We start from the raw sequence: 25,045 nt of genomic DNA, 5'->3' as shown, positions 1-25,045 counted from the left end.
AACCTAAACCTAATACATCTTCATCTGCCATCCTTATCTCTCCAACCTCGAGCCGCCGCTGCCGTCGCAATATCTCCCGTAGTCTACTTACACCACCGAGCTCCACCGTCGTTGTGCCATTGCATTTAAGACAAAAACTACCATTAGACGTCATGTCAGTGGATGATTAGAAAAAAAACACACTCGTGGGTGTCATTGTTGTTGTTTCCGGCGAAAGTCGCCTACCCCCATCGCTTCTTCTTTTGCTCCGTTGTCTCGCGTCGCCGCCGCTCGATTGGTGGACCATTTTATTCTGGCTAGTGTATACCACCGAGAGTGAGTGGCTGCATGATGCATGCTTCATGTGTGTGTAGTGGCTGCAAACACACACACACACACACACACACACTCTCTCTCTCTCTCTCTCTCTCTTTTCTCCATGCTTTCTGGAAGTTATAGTTTTCTGACCTCTACCGTCGCCGCCATGCAGATGTTATTTTATCACCCTCCGACCACCGCTTACCACCACAAGGGTGCTGTGTAGGGTGCGAGTTCAGTGGATCCCGTGTAGGTGAGTGTGTTGTTGTTGCAATTCGAAGGTGTGTATGTATATTCGGTTGGAAAACGTGGGAAACCACCATGGCAACCAACCATGGTGGCTATCACCTTGCCGCCATCAACCACCATGCTAGGTGGCTGTGTGCGTGAAGTTTTGTTCATATGGATGTTTTTCTGCATTGATGATGACTTACGATGTGTATGCAAACAACAAACTCATATCATTGTTTTGATTCAGGTGTTGAGGTTAAAAGTGGTGAAGCGTTTGAAGTAAAGCTTTGTCGAGGGAGGTATTTGCATATTAGACAGGTATAAAAATAAAAACCCTTTCTGCAAGAAAAAAAGTGACATCACATGGAATGATCCATAATATATAGTCCATAGCAAATGGGACTTTACTTTTCTTTCTAAATAAATTATTCCTACTTGTCTTATCTAGTACGTAATATTTAAGCTTTTTGTTATGAGAAGTTTGTTTTGTTAATTGTTAATTGTTATTGTTTGTAATCAGGTTTATCTTGGAGAAAATAAGGAGGAAGTAGGTGCTCCTGTTATTGTGAAAATTAGTGTTGGAAACAAAGTGGTTGAAGAAGTAACCCTTTACCATAGGACGCAACCGCTACAACTACTTTATCGAGTGTATAACAAAAAGTTTGAAATCTCACACACCTTGAGCAGTGGAAGTGTCCACTTCATCGGAAGCATCATTAAAAAAACTATTTATATATATATATATATATATATATATATATATATATATATATATATATATATATATATATATATATATCCTTCTCTCAAAGTCAAAACACTACTAGCTGTTTACTAACTTAGAAGAATATTTTTAAGTTTATACTGTTTTAACTTTTAATTTTGGAGTTTGTTGTTGTTGTTGACTTCTTGACCGATTTGCCATCATGTGATCGCTCACTGTGTTTGAAAGCGATACAGAGGAAGCGGAAGAGACAACAAAAAGCATGTAGACTTCAAATTCAACACCAACTACAAAAGAATGCATGGACATTGTGGAATGTTTCCCAGGTTTTGAAGAAGATTCATTGGGATATATGCAAGCACTGCATGTCTTCCTAAATTCGTCTGCTCGTGAGAATTTTATGGTTGCAAAGGCTGACACAACCAAGATGAAGTTTCTTAAGATGCTTATACAGGAACAGACAACAAATAATTAAGGTTATATTGTTTACTTTTACTAGCCTTCTTGCGTTGCAGTTCCACCTTTTGGTTTTGGGGCACTATCTCAATCGTCCCCAATATTTTATTCCATCTTTGTATCTTCAAATCTAACATGCATGCTCAGAAACAGATTTTACTGTTTTGTCATAGGCACAATTTTGTAAATATCCCATTTTTTCCATGTTCAACCTAAAGAAATAGAAAGAAAGTGTTATTCTTTAATTATATTATTTGTTATCACATGGAAAAAGGAGTTTAAAATGTTACAGTTATAAATTAAGTTTCTTTATGTTATTGTTTGGTGATAAGCCTGAAGGTTTGGCAAGGCAGAAGTAGGGTAGCTTCAAGGCTAAGCAACAAGCAACAAAAATAGGGAAGTTAATTTTAGTCTCTTTGGTTTGGGGTAATATGAATGTTTCGTCAATAATATGTTTTTTTTCTTAATTTGGATTGTCCCTACCATATGTTTTTATTGCGCGTTTGATCTCTCACATTTAAAAAGAGTGTATTGTCTTTGTATATTTATTTTGTTAATTAATTTAATATTTATTGATTATTTTATTTATTAAAAAAATTATTTAATAAAATGTGGGTCCCACCACCCCACCCACAACCTATATAGTAAGTACCCTACCAAAATTTTATATTTTCTTCATTGAGTTTGTCACAAAAATCATTATATATATAACCTTGTTATGTTTTAACCTCAACTTTATTTTTTTCATTCGTCATTATATTTTAGAAAACGTTTCATTTTTTTGGCACTTGGCCGGTCAACAACGGGTCATGATAACGTGTCGCTTTGACATTTTTCTCAGTTTACATTTATCCCAAACATTTTTTTCTTGTTTCTCATTTGCCATTATTTTCTAGAAAAATTTTCATTTGAGCCATTGGTCAGTCACAAATAGATATTTTAAAACATAACAACTTAAAATGAAAAAGGAAAAAACAAAGGCAAGAGTCGAAACTACGACTTCTCCTTGAGGGTGGGGGTGTTAGCTAGTAAGTCAACGAGTCTCTTTTTTGTATTATCAGTGTTTGTTATATTTAAGGGTCCGTTTGGTAAGGAGAACACAATGGGACATAACATAACTACAACTTTTGAGAGGGTGTTTGGCATACCTAGAACTAGAACAAAGTAAAAGTTTGACCAAGTCCAATGGGATAATTCACTAAAAAAATAGTCCCACCCAAAAAGGTGGAAGTCAACAAAACACGTATTCCTCTTTTCTCAATCGTACGAAAAATATCCCTAAAACAGGTCTCACCTTGTGTCTCCGACTTTCTCGTTATCCACCATTCAGTTTTACCAAACGATATACTTATTATTTGTCTTGACCAGTCTAGGTCTGTCCAATTATGTTCCACTTAGTTCTTCTTTCAAACGGTACCTAATGTACACATGCATTTTAAAATAAGGGAAAACATCTAGTGTAAGTCTCGAATACTAAGCATCTAATAAATGACATGACATGTTAATCTTTTAGTCAATAAAAATTATCATTTTTTTGAATTCTCAATAAATATGTCAATAAATTGTCAATTTTTATTAGACATTAAAATTCATATATAACTTTAATGTTTTTAATTGTCTTTTTGAAGGTTTTAACAAATACTTTTAAATTATATAATATTTTCGATTTTATATATATATATATATCCCATTTAATCAAATAGATTAAGTAGATAGAAAATTCTGAATTTTTATATATTTAGGAGTAGACTCGCTATCTCTATAAAAGAATTAATGTTATTAAAATTATCAACCTTTAGTATAACAATTGAACCAACACAAATAAAATTTAAAAACCTCCAAAAATCAATAAGCATAAAAAAAGTGTTGCTCATGAAATTTATATACACACTAATCCATTATAATAACAATTACATTTTAAAACTACTTCTCAGTTACTTATGATAGACAAAACTGCAAAAATTGTCCCTATGGTATGCAAAATTTTGGGGTTTTAATCCAAACCACGACTTTTTTGGATCAGTGGTCATTTTGAGCTAGTTTCTTTGCGTTTTTTGTCCCTCAATAAACTGAAAATACTATTATACCCTTCTCATACATTTTTTATGTTTTTTCTATTTAATTTAAATGAGAAATAAAATAATTACCTAATTTGGGGGCCGACTCTCTCTCTCTCTCTCTATCTATCTCTCTCAGATAGCCATCGTCTCTTTTCTTCTCCTTTCTTTTTCCTATCTTCCTCTCCAGCGAGATTATGTCGTTAACCACCATTGGCATCACCCCTTCCTCACAATCTCCATCTCTTCGCTCACTCTTTTTCTTCTCAATTATTTCTATAGAATTCACCGTCGATGGTTCAATCTTTAAGAAAATGGGTGAACGACTCCCACTCTAATACCATAAGCTCTGTTTCCCTCTTGTAGCAGTGCGCCGAGTACCAACCATTCATTGAATCACCCCCTTCTGATGAGCCTCGTATTGGTGAACACCACCACAATTCCAAACATTGCATCCTTCCATTCATTTCCTCACTGGTGCTCACATCACCGATGACCAAATCCAAAATCCTCCCCGTCGACCTGAACTTATCCTCTACATTTTCATTAAAAAAAACTCTCTTCATTTGCAAACGATTCAACAATTTTTATAGGTTAATTTGTGTGGTGACTTCCATGTAACGAGTGGGTTAATTTGAGAGTCAAGCTTTGACGGATTCATTAAGGCATCAGCAGGTCAATTTCAGTGGTACAACATCCGTATCGCCATTGCTTCCAATGAAAATCATATGTTCACCTAATGATCGAAAATTGGCCTCTGATTGAAAATTAGACCTGAAAATCATAAATCTAGGGGGTGAATCGAGGGGTTGAAAAACATATATAAACACCAAGAAACAAATTGTGTTTCGATGATCTACAAAAAAATCCAACGACAATCAAGACGTCGACAACACCGTTGGGTTTAAGAATAGAAAAGGAGAGGAAACATTGATTGACATTAAGCTGGTGAGGAGACTTACATGAGGTTGGAGTGATAGGAGTCTCGCTAGAAGGTAGTTGTTGAAATCGACACACACATACACACCTGCAAATCCAGTTGAAATCGACATACTCACACACGTTGGTTGTATGAGTAATTGAAGGAATGCTAGCTTCAGTAGTTCTCAAATCTGCAGATGTAAAACATGATGAAAGGGGGAAAATGAAAGAGAGAGAGAGAGAGAGAGAGAGAGAGAGAGAGAGAGAGAGAGAGAGAGAAAGAGGGCCCTTTTAATTTTTTTATTATTAAAATAAATAAATTAGTATTATATTTAAAAGAAAATGAAAGAAAAATGAAAAATAAATACTCTAAGGGTATTACAGTCATTTCACTATTTGTAGGGACCAAAAACACAAAGAAACTAGTTCAAAAAGAGCACCAATCCAAAAAAAAAAAAAATTATAGTTTGGACTAAAACCCCAAAAATTTGCATACCACAGGGACCATTTTTGCAATTTTGTCCTTATGATATTCTATTTTCATGAAAACAACCAAAAAATATTCATATAAAAAATCCAACGACAATCAAGACGTCGACAACACCGTTGGGTTCAAGAATAGAAAAGGAGAGGAAACATTGATTGACATTAAGCTGGTGAGGAGACTTATATAAGGTTGGAGTGATAGGAGTCTCACTAGAAGGTAGTTGTTGAAATCGACACACATACACACCTGCAAATCCAGTTGAAATCGACATACTCACACACGTTGGTTGTATGAGTAATTGAAGGAATGCTAGCTTCAGTAGTTCTCAAATCTGCAAATGTAAAACAGGATGAAAGTGGGAAATGAAAGAGAGAGAGAGAGAGAGAGAGAGAGAGAGAGAGAAAGAGGGCCCTTTTAATTTTTTTATTATTAAAATAAATAAATTAGTATTAGATTTAAAAGAATGAAAGAAAAATGAAAAATAAATACTCTAAGGGTATTACAATCGTTTCACTATTTGTAGGGACCAAAAACACAAAGAAACTAGTTCAAAAAGAGCATCAATCCAAAAAAAAAAAAAATCATAATTTGGATTAAAACCCCAAAATTTTGCATACCACAGGGACCATTTTTGCAATTTTGTCCTTATGATATTCTATTTTGATGAAAACAACCAAAAAATATTCATATATGACAAAATATTACCTTTTAACGGAATCTTGAGGCCTATCGTTAACCTTTTTTTTTCATTTGAATACTTATTTACTTCGTTTAATAATATTAATAATATAATTTAATACAAGTGTGTTTTGTATAGTTTATATGACACCAAAAATGTAAATCAAAATATAATATGAGTCTTGAATACGCTCCATCTTCTCAAAAGCTGCATCAGTATCTGTCTACTGATGACCTGAGAATACAAGTTATTTTGAAAGAGTTTATCAGTTTTAAAGCTGATGAGTTTATAAGTATTTTAGTGTCATTATTTGCATCAAAATTTTTGTAATAGCGTTTGAAGTATGAGTTTGTAAACGTTTGTAGTAAAAGTATGTGAATGTTTGTAAATGTTTGTAACTCCTAGAAAATCCTATATTTTCTACTAAAAGTAGCCTTCTACCAAGGCAAGACTGTTTTGTATGTTTGTTTCCTGTAAAAGTGTATAATTTTCCCAAGTGTAACTATCATTATCAAAATATAGTTTATACTTTATCGTTTATGTGAAATGATCACAAAGTGAATGAAAAGGGGAAATTAATGTAGTATTGTAGTGCTGTATTATAATAACTATTGTTGTACTAACCATCTTAAACCGGATTTATATCAAGGTATTGTGTGATTAATTGTACCATACTATCGACTATAAACACGACGATGAAAGACGTCGGAAGTAATGATATTTGGCACCCATAGACCTGCAGGTCCCACTGTAGCTAGCAGCAAGGTGTAGGATAGTCAATACATGATAGATCCATACGCAAACTCACGCTTTCCCTCCAGGAGAATCTTGTTACAAATCGGGCCATGGCAGTGAAGACATGCCCCGAAAAAGTGGTTCACATTTATGTTATAATATACTTATATATGTAATGTATGTACTAGTGTAGTGAATGTATTGTTTCTCATCATAGTATCGTTGTATAGATACTCATAATAGTATCGTTGTATAGTTTCTCATCATAGTATAGTTGTATAGTTTCTCATCATAGTATAGTTGTATAGTTTCTCATAATAGTAAGTATTGACTCATAAATGAACTGACTCTTTGTATGATTCATTGAACTAGAAGTAATGAGTAGTATAACCCTAAACTATACCTATTATAGTTTACTAGAATAATCGTTTGTATGACTGAATGTATTGAACTGAGATAAAAGTCTTTATATCTACACATATATACATAATATATAACTAAGGATCCAATGATACTCAGGCAATCAACAAGGTACTCTAAGTCCACAACCAAACAAGGAACAAGAAATAAAGTGAGTTGGCAGTCCTAAGTCCTTCAATCCTTACTTATATAACTATATATGTATTAGACATGGTTTTAACAATATATAAGTTTGAAACTGTAATAGAAAAGGTTTGATACATAAAATTAAATTTGATAAAGAGTTTAACATCTAAAAGAGTTTGATAAGCATTTTGATGAAGTTTGTTTGATAAACAGTTAAAAGCATAGTAAATCCATATGTTTGATAGTTATTAATCACATGTGATTGATATAATAAGTATGATATTCAACTTGTATCCCCGCCCATAAAAGCATTTAAAATCATTTAAAAGGTTGATTAAGGGGTATGAACTCACCTGTAGTGAGTAGTTTGGATGAAAGTGCTGGATAAGGTGCTAGGTGTCAAGTGAAGACTTGAACACACACACTGATCCTATTTAACATATAATGACACATATATGATTACAATTAGTGTTTAAACAACTAATTAAGCAAGTATAGACACCCTAAAACATGGAAAACACTTTTATTCAAGTGTTATAAGATCAAAGGGTTGCATATAATGGTTGTATGGCTTTGCTATTGAGTTCACGGCCCAATGACCAACTCTCCATCAGTTTACGGCCAAGGGTTTGCGGCCCTTATGGGTTTACAACCGTAAACCCATGGTGTCTTGTACTAAGTCGATGTTTAAGTTTCTTAGCTCAAAGCGAAGGTGTTCTAGTCCTAGTTCCAAGCCTTAGGAATGAATGTAGGGTAACTTTGCACCCTCTTTTAGAGTTTACGGCCAAGGGAGATTGCCTTGGCCGTAAACTCCCTTGGTTGGTTGATTTTTGATGTTTTCAAGCCCCTAATCCATAATACTAACTTATAAACATGTAAATGGGTTAAGGACTTACAGTTATAAGGCTAAGAAAGGGAGTTTTCGGCCCAAAACACAAAAGTGTTCTTGGTGTTCTTGAGGATCTTGAAGATCTAAGCATAAAAGATTAAATTGTGGGTGGATTCCAAGGTGAATCAAGTAGAAGTGATGTAATCAACACAAAGATGGAAGAGTTTGCTTACATTTGTGAAGATTGAAAGGAAGTCTTGAAGATCCTTGGGAGAGAATCTTGAGTTCTCTAGCTTAGAATTGAAGAATGAAAGGAAAAATGGCTAAGTGTCACCTTTATACAAGGGGTTCACGGTCACTTGGAGTTTACGGCCGTAAACCCAAGTGTTTGTCCGTGAACTCCTCTTTTGATGGCTAAGGTTTGTTTGACAGGTTACAAGTTCAACTGACACATTCTTTCACTTAATTCTTTGATGTATTAAAGCTCAGAATGCTCAAACGGACACCAAAAGTGCTAAACGTTAGTAAAAGTAAGTTTGACTAGATTGAAATGTAAGATTTGTATAAGATAGAAATTTCGGGTTGTTACAGGACTATTCCCCCTACTATCACAATACATCATGTCAGACTAGCACATAATCATAACAGATAACAATATACCAGATAATTATCATGAAGACAATTATCTATACTATAACTCTTACTAGTGGGTCTGGCTTGGTGCCTTAGACCCACTTCTACTAGAAGGTAACTCACCTCAATGTCGTGTTGCGTCTGAACTGTCCTCGATGCCAAGGTCAAATCCTATCAACTCCTACACAATAACCTTCCTTAATTACCACTTCACGCTCTTAACCCCTTTCTAAGGGTCAAATCAGGTCAAAGTCAAGGTCAACACCTTGGTCAAATTCAACATCTGGTTGACTCGACTCGCCGAGTTTGTCCACCAACTCACCGAGTTCCATAATTCAGAGATTCTCAACTTCGCGATCTGAATCGTCGAGTTTCCCTCCAACTCGCCGAGTTTCTTCTTATGGCAGAATCAGGACTTCCATTTGAACTCGTCGAGTTCATCTTCATGTCGGTTGGGACATTGCATTGAACTTGCTGAGTTCATCCTTGAACTCGTCGAGTCCTTTGATCTTAAAGTCCATAATCACGTTCATCTTTTTGAGTCCCCTCCTAAACTCAACCAGGTTCCTCAGGAACAGAAAAGGTTGGGGAACCAATACCCGACTCGCCGAGTTCTAAGAATCAACTCGGCGAGTCCCCCAAGGTCCATGTCCATACAATCGATTTCAATTGAGCTCATTGCACCCAAAGTGTAGATATGTCCTCCTAGGGTCGATATAACACGTAAAGTCATGAACTTTACATCCATGCATGGGTCTTCAAGCTCAAAAGGCCCAAAAATGAAGTCTACAAGATGCATGGGGCTCTTATGGCAATAAAGTTGGCACCTTTATGCCAGGAGAACCCTCCAAGGTTCAAGATCTGAAGTCAACACTCTACATTACGCTCTAAATCTAAAGGTAACTTAGAAATGCCCCAAAAATGACAAGATTCAAGCCTTAAAGAAGATCTAACAAATGGGACGTCAAGGTTGAAGCTTTTTACCTCAAACAAGCTGAAAATGCAACCCAGACTTTGGATCTACTGCCTTCTTCTTGAACCTCCAAGCCTTTCCTTCCTTCTCCAAGCTTCAAATCACAAAACTGGCACCAAAATAGCTCAAGAACACTCACAACTGATTAGGGTTTCGAGAATGGGGTATGAGGGTGATGGAGGCTAGAGTGGAGGCCACTTAATGTGTTTAAATATGGTGCAAACCCTCAAATTTAGGGTTTCATCCAGACAGGCCTACTCATTGAGTCGGGGCTTCCGACTCATCGAGTAGACTCTTGCACCCACATCCCAAAACTCACATCTACTCGATGAGTTAGGCCTCCAACTCGTCGAGTCCCAGAGTAAAAATGCAAAAACTTAAATTAAAATACGTACCGGGAACCGGACATTATACAAAGTTATCAAAAGATCTATTTTGATAACCCACTCCCATGTTATTTCCTCATCCACAGGAACGGTTTCCACCGGATTGTCTTTCTCCACAGCCTCTACTACTTTTTGCTCTAATAAACTCGTTGTTCTGAAACTTCACCACTGGTTGTTCTTCAACTTCTCCACTAAGCACTGATAATTTCAAATGCACTTTTTGCTTTGTTTCAGTATTACATGTTTCAGTTAAAATACATATGCTTCATTTGCAAGCTCCATGACATACCCACAGTTCGGGTGTTTAAAAGACAAAGATATATGATTGTTGAACACACATGTTTTATTTCTAACCATTTGTAATAACATCTGATGGTCACAGTTTGGAGGAAGATTTAAACCAAAGTTTTTAACATTATTTCTAACGTAAACCTCATTTCCATTAATCGACTACCACAACCTTCCCACACACAGAATAATAAAACTCATTCTTCCGGGACACTCTCCGCATAGATAATGAAAAAACAAGTTCTATTGATTAAAACATTTACAAAAATGAAAAAAAAGTTTCTAGTCAGTCAAAGTGTTAAAATACTAATAATACCATAAAAAACCCATCATTGGTTGTTCAAAACCACTCCACCAACCATTTCCGTAGAAGAGTAATTATTCCTTAGAGGTGTACATCATTTTGCAGAGACTTGCTCTGCGGAAATATCGGAAAAAAATTAATGTTTTCAACTACCATTTCCTCAAAGGTATACATGCATTTCGCAGAGCCGTACTCATTTCCCCACGTGTTCGATTTCTCAAAGTGTAAGGGCTTCTGCAAATCTCAAGTCGTGGTTATTTAATAAAATTGTGTTTTTTTATAATCATTTGCTACAAAGACCCATTCCTTTTGGGCATTTGATAAATTTGTGTAAAAACATTATTTTGTCTTTTTCACCACGGATTCGATATCTCGGAGTAAGGATTTTTGTAGAGCTTCAAGTCAGTGATCATTTAATAAATTTGTGTTTATTTATTTTTATTTTTTTTATGATCACTACAAAGACCCCATCCTTTTGGTTATTTGATAAATTTCCCCATTAAATTTTCCTTTTTTTTTTTTTTTTTCGGTTGACTAAAAAATTGTCTCTTCCCCCATTTTAGAAAGAACCCTAATCCTATAATAAAATTAAAAAAATAATAATAATAATAATAATAATATCTTCTTCGCATGCGATTGAATCCACTGCCTCCAAGCGAATTGTTAAATTAAAAATGTCTTTGTTAGCAAAGTGGCTAACCACGCCAATTTTACAACAAAAGTGTAAATTTCCAACAAAGAAGTGGGGCAGGAATAAATCGATGTTAACTTCACCCACCTTCTTTGCCGTTCATCGAAAAATATAGCAATTTCGATCTACCTTGTTTATCCCTTTCATGTTTTTGCCTCACAAACAAACAAGTAATACGTATCAGTACTGTGCTTCCACCCTCATCCTCCATTAATGCATCAACGAACTTTCGACCTCAATCGACACAGTCCCATACCCAATTATGGGGTATCTTACTCTCACCCATTATTATACCAAAACCCTAGAATAAGAATTTCCGACTTCAAAACCAACTGCTACACTCACCATAATCATGTCATTAGGACTCATGTCCCTGTTAATTGCATAAGTTATGGACTTGATGTGTCCGTTTCGAAGCATCGCCGTCTTTCTTCCGTCAATTTCTCCGGAAAGAAAGAATTTGATGTCGCCACCCTTGGAAACCTATGTGTTGACGTTGTGCTTAATGTTCCCAATTTGCCCCCTTCGTCCTTTGAGGAACGTAAAAATTACATGGAACAGCTTGCTAAATCGCCTCCTGATAAGGTCTGTTGTAAATGCTCTTCGTTTTCTTCGATTTAGTTACTTCTGCAATTTGGTTATCAGTTACTGTGGGTAATCGGATTAATTTCTGTTAATTTGAGATGGCCTTTAACTTCGAAATTTGACAGAGCTCCCAGTTCCAAGCATGCTGTAACTATGTTCTTATAGGATTCATACATTTAGCCATTTAGTCTCCTTAATGCAACTTGAAAGTCACGGTAGTTATTTATTTATAGTGATTGACAAAGCCGATTTGTGATTTGGTAGTTTTTATCTGAATCTGTTTCTAGGATTTGGGCAACCTGCATGCTTATGCGTATGATGATTTTTAATGCACATCTGCACACCCCTCTCCTGTCATTGTCATATATGATATATCAACATCTCTCAGTTTAGGGCTTGAACTGACTGGTTTCACTTTATAGAAACACTGGGAAGCTGGTGGTAACTGCAACATGGCTATAGCAGCAGCAAGATTGGGACTTGGTTGCATTGTGATTGGTCATGTTGGGGATGAAATATATGGAAAATTTCTCTTGGATGTTCTTCAAGATGAGGGGATTAATCTGATAGGGATGAGAGAAGAGGATGATATAATCAACAGTTCCAGTAGTGCATACGAGACACTTTTATGTTGGGTCTTGGTGGATCCTTTACAAAGACACGGGTTTTGCAGGTATACATGATTAATTAAAGGTTCGTTCGAGTTTATGGTAGCTTATATTCAAGGTGCCAATTTCACGGATCATAATTCATCAATATTTGACCTACATTTTGTTTATTAGTCGAGCAGATTTTAGCAAGGAGCCTGCATTTACTTGGTTGAGAGCATTATCTGATGAAGTAAAGAGGAATATACAAAAGTCGAAAGTCCTTTTCTGTAATGGGTATGGCTTTGATGAGCTTCCTGCAAATCTGATTACTGATGCCCTTGAGTATGCTGTTGAAGTTGGAACATCAGTCTTTTTTGACCCTGGACCAAAGGGAAAGTCTCTTGCTATTGGGACACCTGAAGAACAAGAAGCACTTGCTAAGTTGCTGAGGTTTAGTGATGTTCTTCTTCTAACTTCAGAGGAGGTTTGCACTATCTTTTTCTCTTAATACGAATCTTTAATAATATCACTATCAGTTCAGTTATCATCATCATCTTATGTTGTTTTATGCCAGGCTGAATCAATGACTGGGTTGGATAACCCAATAGCAGCTGGAAAGGAGTTGCTAAGTAAAGGAGTCCGAACAAAATGGGTGATCATTAAAATGGGATCAAAGGGCTCTATTTTAATCACCAAATCAAGCATTTCATGTGTGCCTTCATTCAAGGTAACATTTTATACATAAGTCAAAAAAAAAAAAGATTAATTTTGGGATGATATGATAAAAATTAAAAATGTATTTGGACAGGTGGAAGTGATGGACACGGTTGGATGTGGAGACAGCTTTGTGGCTGCGATTGCATTTGGTTACATACACAAGATGCCATTACTTCATACATTAACAATAGCCAATGCAGTGGGTGCAGCAACAGCCACCGGTTGTGGGGCCGGGAGAAATGTTGCAAACTTACAAAAAGTCAAGCAGCTCATCAAGGAGTCAAACCTCAATGAAGACCACACTTTTTGGAACAAATTATTCCATGAAAATTTGAACAAAAAGGAAGACATCACAATTCTGTCAAAAACAACAGCAAACAATGGATTTCTTAAACATGTAACCCTTCAAAAGGTGGTTAGTGAGGTTCTTCATAAGCTTGAGGTTCCATTAGCAGACAGAATATTGTCTTCTTGAAGAATTCTTATTGATTTTTGTGTAATTTTAATTGTTTAGAGCAGGAGGCGGAATTGTTAGTAACTCAGATTTGATGGTATCTATGGGTTTTGGTTGTCGAGCAGTGAAACTATTGCTTGCTCATTATGTTTTTTTTTTTTTTTTTTTTTTTTTTCACACAAGTGAGATTTTGTTATTTTTAGCTTTTCTTTTAGATGATTATCTCTTACAGTGGTTGAAACTTACCTTAAGAACTAAAGGGATCCATACATAAAAGCAAGCACAGAACATAGCTTTCATGTTTTCAACGTTTTTTTACGAGTCATGTGTAAAAGTTAATTCGCCTTTGGATTATGTCAGGTCGACAGGTAGGGTTAGAATTTGGAAATATTAAGGAGACGTTAATAAATCGATAATCGACAAAATATAATATTAATATCGCAATCGTTATTTGCAATTTATGCTGGATATTTAATAAATAAAATAAAAAATAAAAAATATATATGAGTAACGATATAATTATAACAGTGTTTGGTAGTATATATAAAATAAACATAAGTTGGAGATGGATGTATTTTTATCGAGTCGTTGGCAATTATTGGGGGGTAAAATTGGTAACATATTAAAATTGAAGGCGAAAGTTGGCTTAGATGACCTAATTGCCCTCTTTTTTTCTGGATAAAAGGAAGCCCTAAAAAGACAATCCATACCCCTACCTTCTCATTCTTCGTTTTCCCCTTGTGCCCTTGTTGCCCTTTTGCTTCAAAATTTCTGTGTTCCCCATCCCTACCCTCAGCCCTCTTTCAGGTATTTTCACTCCTCACTCACTCCCTCCTATTCCCCGCCAAATTCAACTTCCCCCACGCCTGATTCAAACAGAAATTTGAATCATCTGTTGATTTATGTAAAGATCAATGGGTGATTTCAAATTTGTTCCTCACGGTTTCGTCCTGGCTGTGTTTGCAGATTTTCGAAACTTTTAGCACTTAGAACGTCAAGCTGTGTCGTGAAATTTGGTTTTTATTATCGCTTGATCCGTTGGAGGCTCGGTGAGTTTTTGTTGTGGTTCCGCTTTCAGATGACTGATTGTTGCTCTATTCTCGTATCTGTATTTTACCTGTATTTTTTTTGAATGAGTGTTAATTTGAGATGTCAATCTCTGATTCGACGAGACTAAATGCTCTCAAAGTTACCAGGAGAAGTACGAATAGCTTAATATTTTTATTGTGAAATCTACCGATTACAAAATTTTAGTGTTGATTTTATTTTTTCTTTCTGATTTTACAGGTTTTCTAATTTTTATCGCACCTGGAACCTTCAGTTGTAGGTTGAAAATTGGTTTTGGTTGTCGCTGGATCTGATAGAGGTTTGGTGAGTTTCGATTTTGGTTCTACTTTTAAATGACTACTCGTTGTTCTGGATTCACTCGTATGTATATTTGTAATGTTCCAGTGTTTTCATATGAATGTCAATTTTCTAGTTGTGAATTTCTATTCATTCATAGACAACTTTATGCTCTCCGAGTTACCAGTAAAAGTTAAAATCATTTGATCTTTATTGTGAAAGCTAGTGCTTGTTAAAATCAAACTTTGTCTTATGTTAACAATTAACATCACACTCCATAGAGAAGTAGATTGTATTTAGCTGGCGAGAACCATTATGTTAACATCACATTCCAGGATAATCTCAATCTGAAGATCTTACGCTCTTTAAAGAATGCATGATCAGCCCAAACACCAAAGATAGTTCATTATTCTTTTCTACTTTTAACATTCTGTAGTCGGATTGATGGGTGTTGTTTATGCTTTTTGCTAAATACAAGCATACATTATTATGAGGTTTGTGATATGGTAAAGATAACTAAACATGAGTTTGTTGCAACAGGTCTAGATTGATGCTTCTTGTCCTCCGGAACTAGTGACTTTTGTGAGAGTAATATCATGGAAAACCATGACATGATTGTTGGATCAAGGCCAGACATATCATCCCTTCAGAACCAATTAAGACACGAACAGAATTTCGTGGGCAGACAGAATCCGAATCAGAATCATACCTCTGAACTGGGACAGACACAGAACCTCAAGCATGAAACCGAATTAGGAGAGAACAATAATCATCGCATAACTCTAACACAACACCATGATCATGATCATGAACTACTTCTAGACCATGAAATTGCAACCATGTCACATCCACATAATCATGGAAACGAAGCCACAACCGAATTCGATGACACCAATCAACAACACGACAACAACAGATACGACGATGGTGTCACAAATCCCGATTCCCAATTAGTCCTATCAGATCAATGTCATGAGATGGGTTTATCCAACGATCATGGATTACCCGTTGTGGATAACAACCACGAGCTTGTAGTACACCAGAACACTGCTGACATGGGCGTAGTAGTACCTCTACCTCTATCTTTTCACAGACCCGATCTCGTCCTCACAACTCCAGTAATCCAAAGCCGAACAGTGGCTCCTCCAAACTACGAATTAATGGTGGGTCAAGAGTTTCCAGATGTCGCCAGCTGTCGTAGGGCTTTAAGACACACTGCAATCGCTCTTCACTTTGAGATACAAACTGTTAAATCTGACAAGACACGTTTCACTGCTAAATGTGCAAGCGAAGGGTGTCCTTGGAGAATCCATGCTGCTAAATTGCCAGGTGTACCAACTTTCACAATCAGAACAATCCACTCGGAACATAACTGTGGTGGAATCGCGCATCTTGGACACCAACAAGCTTCGGTTGACTGGGTTGCAAATACAGTAGAACAACGCCTCAAAGAAAACCCACAATGCAAACCGAAAGAGATTCTAGAAGAGATCCACCGTGTTCATGGAATCACGTTATCATACAAACAAGCGTGGAGAGGTAAAGAACGGATCATGGCAGCTTTACGTGGTTCGTTTGAAGAAGATTACCGTTTACTCCCTCAGTATTGTGATCAGATTAGAAGCACGAATCCCGATAGTATCGCGTCTGTTTACGTGAATCCTTCTGACAACTGTTTTCAGCGGCTGTTTATCTCTTTTCAAGCTTCGATACACGGGTTTTTGAACGCGTGTAGACCGCTTATCGGGCTGGATAGAACCGTTTTGAAAAGCAAGTACCTGGGGACTTTGCTTTTAGCTACTGGGTTCGATGGAGATGGTGCTCTGTTTCCTTTAGCATTTGGTGTTGTTGATGAAGAAAACCAAGACAACTGGATGTGGTTCCTTTTGGAGCTTCATAACTTGTTAGAAATCAACACCGAAAACATGCCGAGGCTTACGATTTTGTCAGACAGACAGAAGAATATTGTGGAAGGGGTGGACAAAAACTTCCCAACCGCTTTCCACGGGTTCTGCATGCGCCACCTCAGCGAAAGCTTCCGGAAGGAGTTCAACAACACGATGCTGGTGAACCATCTTTGGGATGCAGCCAACGCGCTTACAATCATGGAATTCGAACAGAAAATCCTGGAAATCGAAGAGGTGTCGCAAGAAGCGGCGTACTGGATCCGACGCGTTCCGGCCCGGTTGTGGGCCACCGCGTATTTCGAAGGGACGCGGTTCGGCCACCTGACGGCTAACATCGTGGAATCATTGAATGTATGGATTCTAGAAGCTTCCGGACTCCCGATCATCCAAATGATGGAATGCATCCGGAGACAGCTGATGATGTGGTTCAACGAGAGACGCGAAGCCAGCATGCAGTGGACTTCGATTCTGGTCCCGACGGCGGAACGACGGGTGTCGGAAGCGATCGATCGCGCGCGGACTTATCAAGTGCTGAGAGCGAACGAAGCGGAGTTCGAGGTGATATCGCATGAAGGGACGAATATTGTTGATATAAGAAACCGAAGGTGTTTGTGTCGGGGGTGGCAGCTTTATGGGCTTCCGTGCGCACATGCGGTGGCGGCTTTGCTGTCGTGTAGGCAGAATGTTCATAGGTTTACTGAAAGTTGTTTTACGGTTGCGAGTTATAGGAAGGCGTATTCTCAAACGATACATCCGGTTCCTGATAAGACATTGTGGAAGGAAATGGGGTCTTCACAAATAGGGGAAGGGAGTAGTGGTAATAATGTTATGGATATTATTATTAACCCTCCCAAGTCCATTAGACCACCGGGGAGGCCTAGGAAGAGGAGGGTTAGGTCCGAGGATCGAGGCTCCGTCAAACGGATCGTGCATTGTAGTCGGTGTAATCAAACCGGACACTTTAGGACTACTTGTTCCGCTCCGATATGATATCTGGGGGGGGGGGCGTTTATGTAATTTGAGGAGTTGATAGAGAGAAAGACAGACAGGTGAGTTTGATCTTTGGATGAAAGAATTAAGAATATGAGAGCAGGTGGGTTAGTTTTGATGGGATAATGAGTGGTTATTGGCTGCATCCAAGGAAATGGTAATCTCGTCTGGAACTGGAACTGGAACTGGAAACATCTAATCTATGGTGAGGTAGTTAAAAATCGTGTGTAGTGACAGTGTAGATTTTAAGTTTGAATCTGATTTACGTTTATGTGCTATGTTCTAAAGCAAAATGTTTTGCGCGAGGTTTTACTATTAAAGTCTGTCTGGCTTAAAAGGCCCTCTTTGTAATTATGGGCTATGGCCAGTTAAGTTTCAGAACATCAGATAAGATGAGACTTCTGTTAAAGAAATTCTAACAAAAGGGCCTCGTGAAAGACATGGTCCTTTGTTTATGGCTTTTGGTGGTAGGGGTTGTAGTCCTCATCTCCTGGATATTGAATTTTTACTCCATTCCATTCCATGATATGATTCCAGCATTTATCGTAAAATCCAAAAAAGGTAACCAACTTTTTAATAATTCGTAAAAATCGTCGCCATCTTCAAAATGAGTCCATTCAGATTTGTATTTTTCCTCACAAAAAAATACATTTTATATTCATATTTCAAATTTCAGACTAAATATTTCATGCATAAAACTGTATTATGAAATTTCTACATATTCGAAATCTGAAGAGCAAGCCTTTTTTTTTTTTTTTTTTTCATATTTTACTTAAATTTAACAAAAAATTGAGAAACCTTGACGAAAGATAAGTAAATTACGATACCAAAGGCATAAACGGTATCTTTTTCCTAGAAAAAATAATGAAAATAAACATTTTGAATTTATATGTCAAGAGAATTTTTGAAAAGCGTTTACTGCAATGAGGAATAAAAAATGCGCACCATATTTCCATCCGAATGCGAGATACTCATTTCGGATTTCAAGATTATTTTAGTAAATAGGTAAAAGTTAAATCACTTACCTATATATTTTTTTTTATAACAATGTGGTCATTTTTATGATTATCTAAAACATTATGTAACTCAAATACAAGTACAAAATATATTTTGATATATTTAAAAAGTAACTAAAACTAATAATTTAAATTATAAGAACATGATAGACCATGTATCATCTGGCCAACTTATGTTAACTCACACATGATCCATGAAAAATAGAATAAATTGTGGAGCACTAGCATAATTTTGAGCGTGCTAAAGTTTAAACCTCAAACCTCTTTTATAAATTTCACACTTCAACCACTAAACTATCGGGTATAATACATAATTTTGATATGTCATGTCTAGAAAAGAGCATCTCTATCCTTGAAAGAAAATTAGGACAAGCATATTTCATTCTATCCATGGTAGGGATGCTCAAAAAAGCTGGTATGAAAACTTAACTAGTTTAGATAAAACAATTTATAAGAAATGGCTTGAAGTTGAACATCGTATAAGAACCGGTTTACCCCTTCAATCGTTAGAACAGTTTACTAGTAAACCCTTCAATTGTTAGAATAGTTTACTAGTAGAATCATTAGAAAAGTTTTTTTATTATTATTTTGTCTAACACCCCGTTCCCGAGTTCAATTTAAGAAGAGAAAAAAAAGGAAATGAGTGGAAGTGGGAGGAAAGTAAGAGAAATTGGTGTTTCCGAGTTTCATTAAAGGAGGGAAGTGGAAGAAAATGGAGGGATCACTTTCCCTCCTAACTTTCCTTCCGATTTGGAAGGATTTGGAGAGAAAGAACAAAATGTTTAACTTTTCTTCCATTTCTCTCCAACTCGGGAATACAAAAAGCAAATTTCTTTTCCTTTCTCTTCTCTTCTTTTCTCTCCTTACTTTCTTTTCTCTTCTCTTCTTTTCTTTGCTACAACTCGGGAACGGGGTGTAATGGTCGTATAGTCGTTTGTGACCATTTTGACCCTTTTATCCCCCATTTGTCAGTTTAAATAGCTATGGGATTTGTTATCTTATCACACTACTCTAATTGATCTCGAATGACAATCTCGTTCATTACCTTTTTAACCCTCATTTAAAGAAATACATCCGTTCTTAGATGTACTGGTTCATTAAACCCAATAATAAATAAATAAATAAAACAACCAAAACAAATGGATGTAATGCCCATAAACAGAAAACCATCATTCAAACAAAAATCACACACTAAATAAATAATCCACTACGGAAGAAAAAAAAAAAACGAACACTTTGTATTCAGTATTATCAAATCATCAAATAGCCAACCGACTATCTAAACAAAACAAGGCATCTTGGATACAACAGAAACTGTGACCGCCTTCTAGTACCCATAACTGCCCCCATACATGGGGGCGCTGCCATAATCTCCACCAGCAGCAGGTGGATGTCCAGGTGGCGCAGGCTGAGACGGGTAACCAGGATACTGGTTATACCCACCACCGACGCCTTGGGTAGTAGCCACCACCGGTGGTGCAGCAGCAGCAGCAGCAGTTGGATTCTGTGCAGCATCAGCCATGAAGTTGTGAATCAACTGCTGAGCTGTCTGAACCTGTGAAGCGGATCCATTAATCTCAACCGTCATTTCATCGGGATTCCCGCGAGATTCTTGAATTGCAATCGTGGCCCCACTTGCACGCCGTATATAACTTATATTAGCTCCCGATGTCCCGATAACCGCATCCGCATATGTCAGCGGAACCTGCATGTTCTGTGACACCTTACTCACCATCAACTCCTGTTGCGCCATATGCATTCCCATACTGGCGGTGTCTCTGCCATATGATGGCGGAAGCTGCCGTGGTGGCTGGTTATCCATTGCTGGAGGTGGATAGTAGTTGTCAAACTGATGCTGAGGTGGCATGAATTGTGCCGGTCTGTATCCCGGCCCACCACCTGGAAAATTTTGAGCCGGTGGTGCTGGTGGTGCCGCCCATGGTTGGGGAGCCGCCGCCATCTCCTGGTTTCCCCTGCCACTTGGCATTTGCATCTACAAACATTAATCAGATTAATATTTATTATTTTTTTAAGAGAATCAAAACATTATAAAAATGAAAAACTTAACTTACCTGTTTTTCAAATATCCCGATGACACTGCGGTCAACTAAAAACTTTCTTAAATGTGAAGCAATGAGTTCAACCGCCTTGTGTACACCTTCACGTTCCCCTTGCACCTCCACAACACTATCATCAGGCAGAGCAATTACAGGGAGGTTTTCTGCATCCAAAAAACACTATTATAATTCACCTTTTATTTAAGAATATTATTTTATTTTATTTTTTTAAAAAAAAACCTTGTCCGAGCACTCGAATTACACAACCGGAAGAATCTTGGATGGTTTTTATGGTGGCACCCTGCTTTCCTATCAAGTTTCCTGCTTGTGTGGCAGCCACAAGTAGCCTTGTGCTGATTGTACCTCCAGCTGGCGGATGAGTAGGATCAGCATCCACATCCGTTACACGTTTATGGATTTTCAGTAAGCCATCCATTGCAGGAGGAATCGAAGCATCTGGTTCCTCTTTTGCAGAAATCAAGACCTGATAAAACAGAATATATCTTCTGATTAGTAACATGCTAATAGACTTCTTATTTTACTTTAAGATTAAGAACAACACGGTTTCAATAAGAAGCTAGCATGCATCATAATTAATGTTTTTCGTTCTTCACACCATTTTCTGGCAATGGGAAAACACAGAATGGATAATTAATTATAAAAGAAATTTAGATTATGACACCATGATTTATTTGGATACTTGATCTTGATACATTTGAAGATACCAAAGATATTTAACATCATTAGCTTAAAGATGTTCTTGATTCTTCAATTATGTGAAATGTATTTGATACTTTATTTTTGTATTACTTTTTATAGATCGCATCCTATTGGTTAATCTATTTATTTTGCTTATTTGTATAAGAATGTGTGGCAAGACATCAACCGACCAGTTCTGAAGTTACCAGATGACATAGGAAGCTTTTTGGTAGTGACATCCGCCAGGGGTACTTCGGACATTTATTCAGAGTGACTTTTCAGCACTTCTGGATCTTTGGCTCTTCTAAATGAAACCACTTTGACAATTGAAATGTTGCCTTATATTTGAGAGAACCTGCACATATTCACCTAGTCATTGTGATATAATAAACTTGTTTCCTTAAGGTCTGAGTGTTGTTTTTTTTTTTTTAGTTTCAACTTTTCCATATACTTCTTCTATTGCATTATATACAAACTTTATGTTGATATTGTTACTTAAGATTGTCTACCTATTATTGGTTGGTAAATCATCCTCGTATCAGTATATACTCTTCTTTTACCAAATTATTTCAAGGATCGTGGTATTAAGGTATTGTGTTTTAAAGCTTATTGAACTGAAACTTAGTTGTAGACACACAAACAGAAAGGTCTTTCTGTTGGTATTTGATAAAATTCATAAAGAATGATTGATGTGACAAGGTAACATTCTTGTAATTATAGTTATATTTTACTTTCAACATCGTTAGGATACTTGCTTTTCTGTTTCAAATACACAATTACACACTAATACACTATACAGATAATTTTAGACATAAGTTGAAGCAGATTTAAAATTCATGATGTACCAAAATGATATTGATCAATTCCATCCAACAGAACTCTACCATGCATGCAGCAACCAATTGCAATTTCAATTTCAAAATAAAGAAATTTGTTAATAAACTTACACATCTTTCCATAGTCCCAGGAGGCCCATCAAGAATCTTGATGCGGGCCTTTGTTTCTTCACAAGTTTTCTTTATGTACTCTCCCTTGCGACCAATTATGGTGCCAACCTTGTGCACAGGGACCAACAACCTAAAAACATTCTCTCCAGGCCATCCAGGCCATTTCTTTTCTGCAGGGATTTCCATGGCAGCATCTCCTTGTTCCTTCTCGGTAATTTCAGTTTCTACCTCCTCACTTTCTTCATTCTCAGACACTTCAACTTCTACAGGAACAGAGTTTTCAGGCATCACTTCTGTCTCTTGTCCATCAAAGTTTTCTTCTGCCATTTCCTAGAAACTCTAACAACAACAACTGATCAACCCATATGTCCATAACTAAACAACAACTTGGAATGAGCATTAAAACTATATACAGAATAGAGATCAGAAACCTAAGCTGTGATTGTGTGAAGTGATCTTAGCAAGAAGAAAACATTAAATCTCATGTTTCGGATACTACCTTTTGGAAAAGATATTCAGTACATTAGCTAAAAAGTAATACCATTTGGACGACCTAAATGGTAAAACAATAGTAGATTTGATATGATTTTTAGTTGGCATAGACAAAATCAAGATTAAGTCTTTTTGTTTTTAAAACCAGTTAAGTACATCAGTCCTTCGCCAAAATCAGATTTTAGGATCTAGAGAAGATATGAGTGAGAAAAAGAAGACAGCATATAGCCCGACACTACTAAGGCACGTTCAACAACAAAATCACCAAAATGCCCTAAAGCAATGTACATACACAGCAATAACTAAACATAAAACTTATCTACGAAACTTCCTCAATTCAACATAAACTAAAGGCCTCAAAGATTGAAATCTAACAAATTTATGCCTAAGGAATGAAACATAAGCACAGAAGACAATTCGAATGAAAATCGTTACGAACCTTAGAAAAGAGAAGAAATAAATATAGATCCCGCAAGAATTAACAAGAAGACGCAAAATCTTATCTTCCTATAAAAAGTGGACTTGATTTACACAAGAGCCTAGTAATAATTTGAAAGCGAATAACAATATGTAATTGCAGAGAACTTACTAGGGTTTATAGCGAAGTAAGCAAAAGAGAGAGGCGATGTCCTCGCCGATGTGCGATTTGAAAAATCCATATATGCTTTTACGGAAAAAATGGGGATTTCAATTTTCAATAACTGCCCTCCGGACCCTAAAGATTTTGCTTTTGCCCACTTTGTGCCCCTCTTATTTTCAACAGCAAAAACTGGTCCTTGTGGTTTCTTATTTTCTTTGGATTATGTAAATAGTTTCATTTTGTATAAAAAAAATCTTTTAGGAGGGTTTTATTATTATATTGGTCCCTAAAATTAACATCACTTTTTGGATAGTAAGGTCTATTAAATTTTTATAATGCTCATGGTTTATATATTGGGAAAATGACTTATAAAGGTAAGGATGTTTCTAAAACATTTAAAAAATACCATTAAAGTTTTTTTTTATTTATTTAAAAAAGATCATCCAACTAAAGGCTTTGTATAAAAATCACCAACCAAGTATTATTTTGTTCAAATATCACCTACTAGTGACCGACATCTGTAGGTAAGGTGAAAAATGTTACCTGTAAAAAATTAATAAATGGAAAAATAAAAGATGACATGGCATTAGGAACGTCTTATGTGGATTAAGAGATACAAATCAATCATCTTCGACTTGATCGGATGGAGTGAAGCACATAAGCCCACAAAGTTGTCTAGGGTTCGATCAACCCTCATTTAGTGAAATAAAATTTTACAGACGGTCGATTTATGCTGCATTTATGACTAAATTTCCACTGTTTGTGGGTTCTGTTGTAATTAAGACCAAATTGCCCTTGTTGTTACTTCCTAGTATTACTCAAGATTGTCCATATATTGATTTGAGAGGTCTCATGCAATAAATGAAAGTAGAATTACATTGCTTGTATATTACTTTTCACATTGTCAAAATGTTTGAAATTAGAGGTCTGTGGTTTTTAAGAGGCCTGTATACATTCTGAATGGCTTAATATAAAGTTTTGATTGAAAAAAATTAAAGTAACAACATTTCAGAGTACAATTATGCCTTTTTTTTCAATTGAATTTGTGTCCCTTTATTGAATGGTTTAGTATAAAAAGTTTTATGAGGTCCCTTGATAAAAAGTTTTGAGTTCAGAGTACAATTATGCCCTTTTGTCATGCACCTTATTAAGCTCAACATTGGTGCTGCCAAGATCATGGCTGTTGCTGTTGCTAAACAAGTTCTTGATTTATGTACAGGAAGAAACATCACAGTAAAAAGCTATAATTGAAATATTGTGCAATGCAGATTGAGAATTCGAGAGTACAATGCTATAATTAAATATATTGTTCAAAGTACAATAAGTTAATATAAAATGACAATTATATCCTTTTGTTGAATTGGATCTACTAATGTGGTTGTATCATTATCACCAAGCTCATCTAACTGTCCAAAAGCAATTTTCGTTAA

The 25,045-nt window shown here is 36.3% G+C and overlaps 3 protein-coding genes across 9 annotated transcripts; 2 read left to right on the top strand and 1 right to left on the bottom strand.

Moving 5' to 3' along the window:
- Window positions 1–11,242: 11,242 nt before the first annotated feature.
- On the top strand, window positions 11,243–13,707 carry LOC145018244 (pfkB-like carbohydrate kinase family protein). The gene is made up of 5 exons (XM_078976140.1): window positions 11,243–11,822; window positions 12,245–12,495; window positions 12,605–12,896; window positions 12,987–13,139; window positions 13,221–13,707. The coding sequence occupies exons 1-5, from the start codon at window positions 11,451–11,453 to the stop codon at window positions 13,602–13,604; spliced, it is 1,452 nt and encodes a 483-aa protein (XP_078832266.1). The 5' UTR covers window positions 11,243–11,450; the 3' UTR covers window positions 13,605–13,707.
- A 559-nt stretch (window positions 13,708–14,266) lies between these two features.
- LOC145015243 (uncharacterized) lies at window positions 14,267–18,279 on the top strand. Of its 2 annotated transcripts, none has more exons than XM_078973699.1 (4): window positions 14,267–14,390; window positions 14,550–14,632; window positions 14,871–14,954; window positions 15,468–18,279. In XM_078973699.1, the coding sequence occupies exon 4, from the start codon at window positions 15,524–15,526 to the stop codon at window positions 17,822–17,824; it is 2,301 nt and encodes a 766-aa protein (XP_078829825.1). In that variant the 5' UTR covers window positions 14,267–14,390; window positions 14,550–14,632; window positions 14,871–14,954; window positions 15,468–15,523; the 3' UTR covers window positions 17,825–18,279. The 2 variants fall into 2 exon arrangements, with proteins under 2 accessions (XP_078829825.1, XP_078829826.1); XM_078973700.1 differs by having other exon boundaries at window positions 14,303–14,390; window positions 14,494–14,632.
- Window positions 18,280–19,958: 1,679 nt separating this feature from the next.
- LOC145015446 (flowering locus K homology domain-like) lies at window positions 19,959–23,707 on the bottom strand. 6 transcript variants are annotated; one of them, XM_078973919.1, is made up of 6 exons: window positions 23,625–23,665; window positions 23,475–23,542; window positions 22,544–22,873; window positions 21,138–21,381; window positions 20,913–21,061; window positions 19,959–20,833 (listed from the first exon to the last, which is right to left on the bottom strand). In XM_078973919.1, the coding sequence occupies exons 3-6, from the start codon at window positions 22,868–22,870 to the stop codon at window positions 20,168–20,170; spliced, it is 1,386 nt and encodes a 461-aa protein (XP_078830045.1). In that variant the 5' UTR covers window positions 22,871–22,873; window positions 23,475–23,542; window positions 23,625–23,665; the 3' UTR covers window positions 19,959–20,167. The 6 variants fall into 6 exon arrangements, with proteins under 6 accessions (XP_078830045.1, XP_078830044.1, XP_078830042.1 ...); XM_078973918.1 differs by having other exon boundaries at window positions 22,544–22,882; window positions 23,625–23,647; XM_078973916.1 differs by lacking the exon at window positions 23,475–23,542 and having other exon boundaries at window positions 22,544–22,882; window positions 23,625–23,707.
- Window positions 23,708–25,045: the final 1,338 nt, after the last annotated feature.

Source organism: Lactuca saligna, chromosome 9 (assembly GCF_052625555.1).
Source record: "Lactuca saligna cultivar CGN05327 chromosome 9, ASM5262555v1, whole genome shotgun sequence".
NCBI lineage: Eukaryota > Viridiplantae > Streptophyta > Magnoliopsida > Asterales > Asteraceae > Lactuca > Lactuca saligna.
The sequence above is the reverse complement of the archived record's forward strand: the minus strand, read 5'-3'. Positions and strand labels throughout refer to the sequence as shown.

Excerpts from the sequence above, each read along its gene's own strand:
- LOC145018244 (XM_078976140.1), top strand. The coding sequence starts at position 11,451 with ATGCATCAACGAACTTTCGACCTCAATCGACACAGTCCCATACCCAAT. Across the intron at positions 12,496-12,604 it reads CAAAGACACGGGTTTTGCAG|TCGAGCAGATTTTAGCAAGG; the intron begins GTATACATGATT and ends TTTGTTTATTAG. Across the intron at positions 12,897-12,986 it reads TTCTTCTAACTTCAGAGGAG|GCTGAATCAATGACTGGGTT; the intron begins GTTTGCACTATC and ends GTTTTATGCCAG.
- LOC145015243 (XM_078973699.1), top strand. The coding sequence starts at position 15,524 with ATGGAAAACCATGACATGATTGTTGGATCAAGGCCAGACATATCATCC.
- LOC145015446 (XM_078973916.1), bottom strand. The coding sequence starts at position 22,870 with ATGGCAGAAGAAAACTTTGATGGACAAGAGACAGAAGTGATGCCTGAA. Across the intron at positions 21,062-21,137 it reads AATTCGAGTGCTCGGACAAG|AAAACCTCCCTGTAATTGCT; the intron begins GTTTTTTTTTAA and ends TTTTGGATGCAG. Across the intron at positions 20,834-20,912 it reads TCGGGATATTTGAAAAACAG|ATGCAAATGCCAAGTGGCAG; the intron begins GTAAGTTAAGTT and ends TAATGTTTGTAG.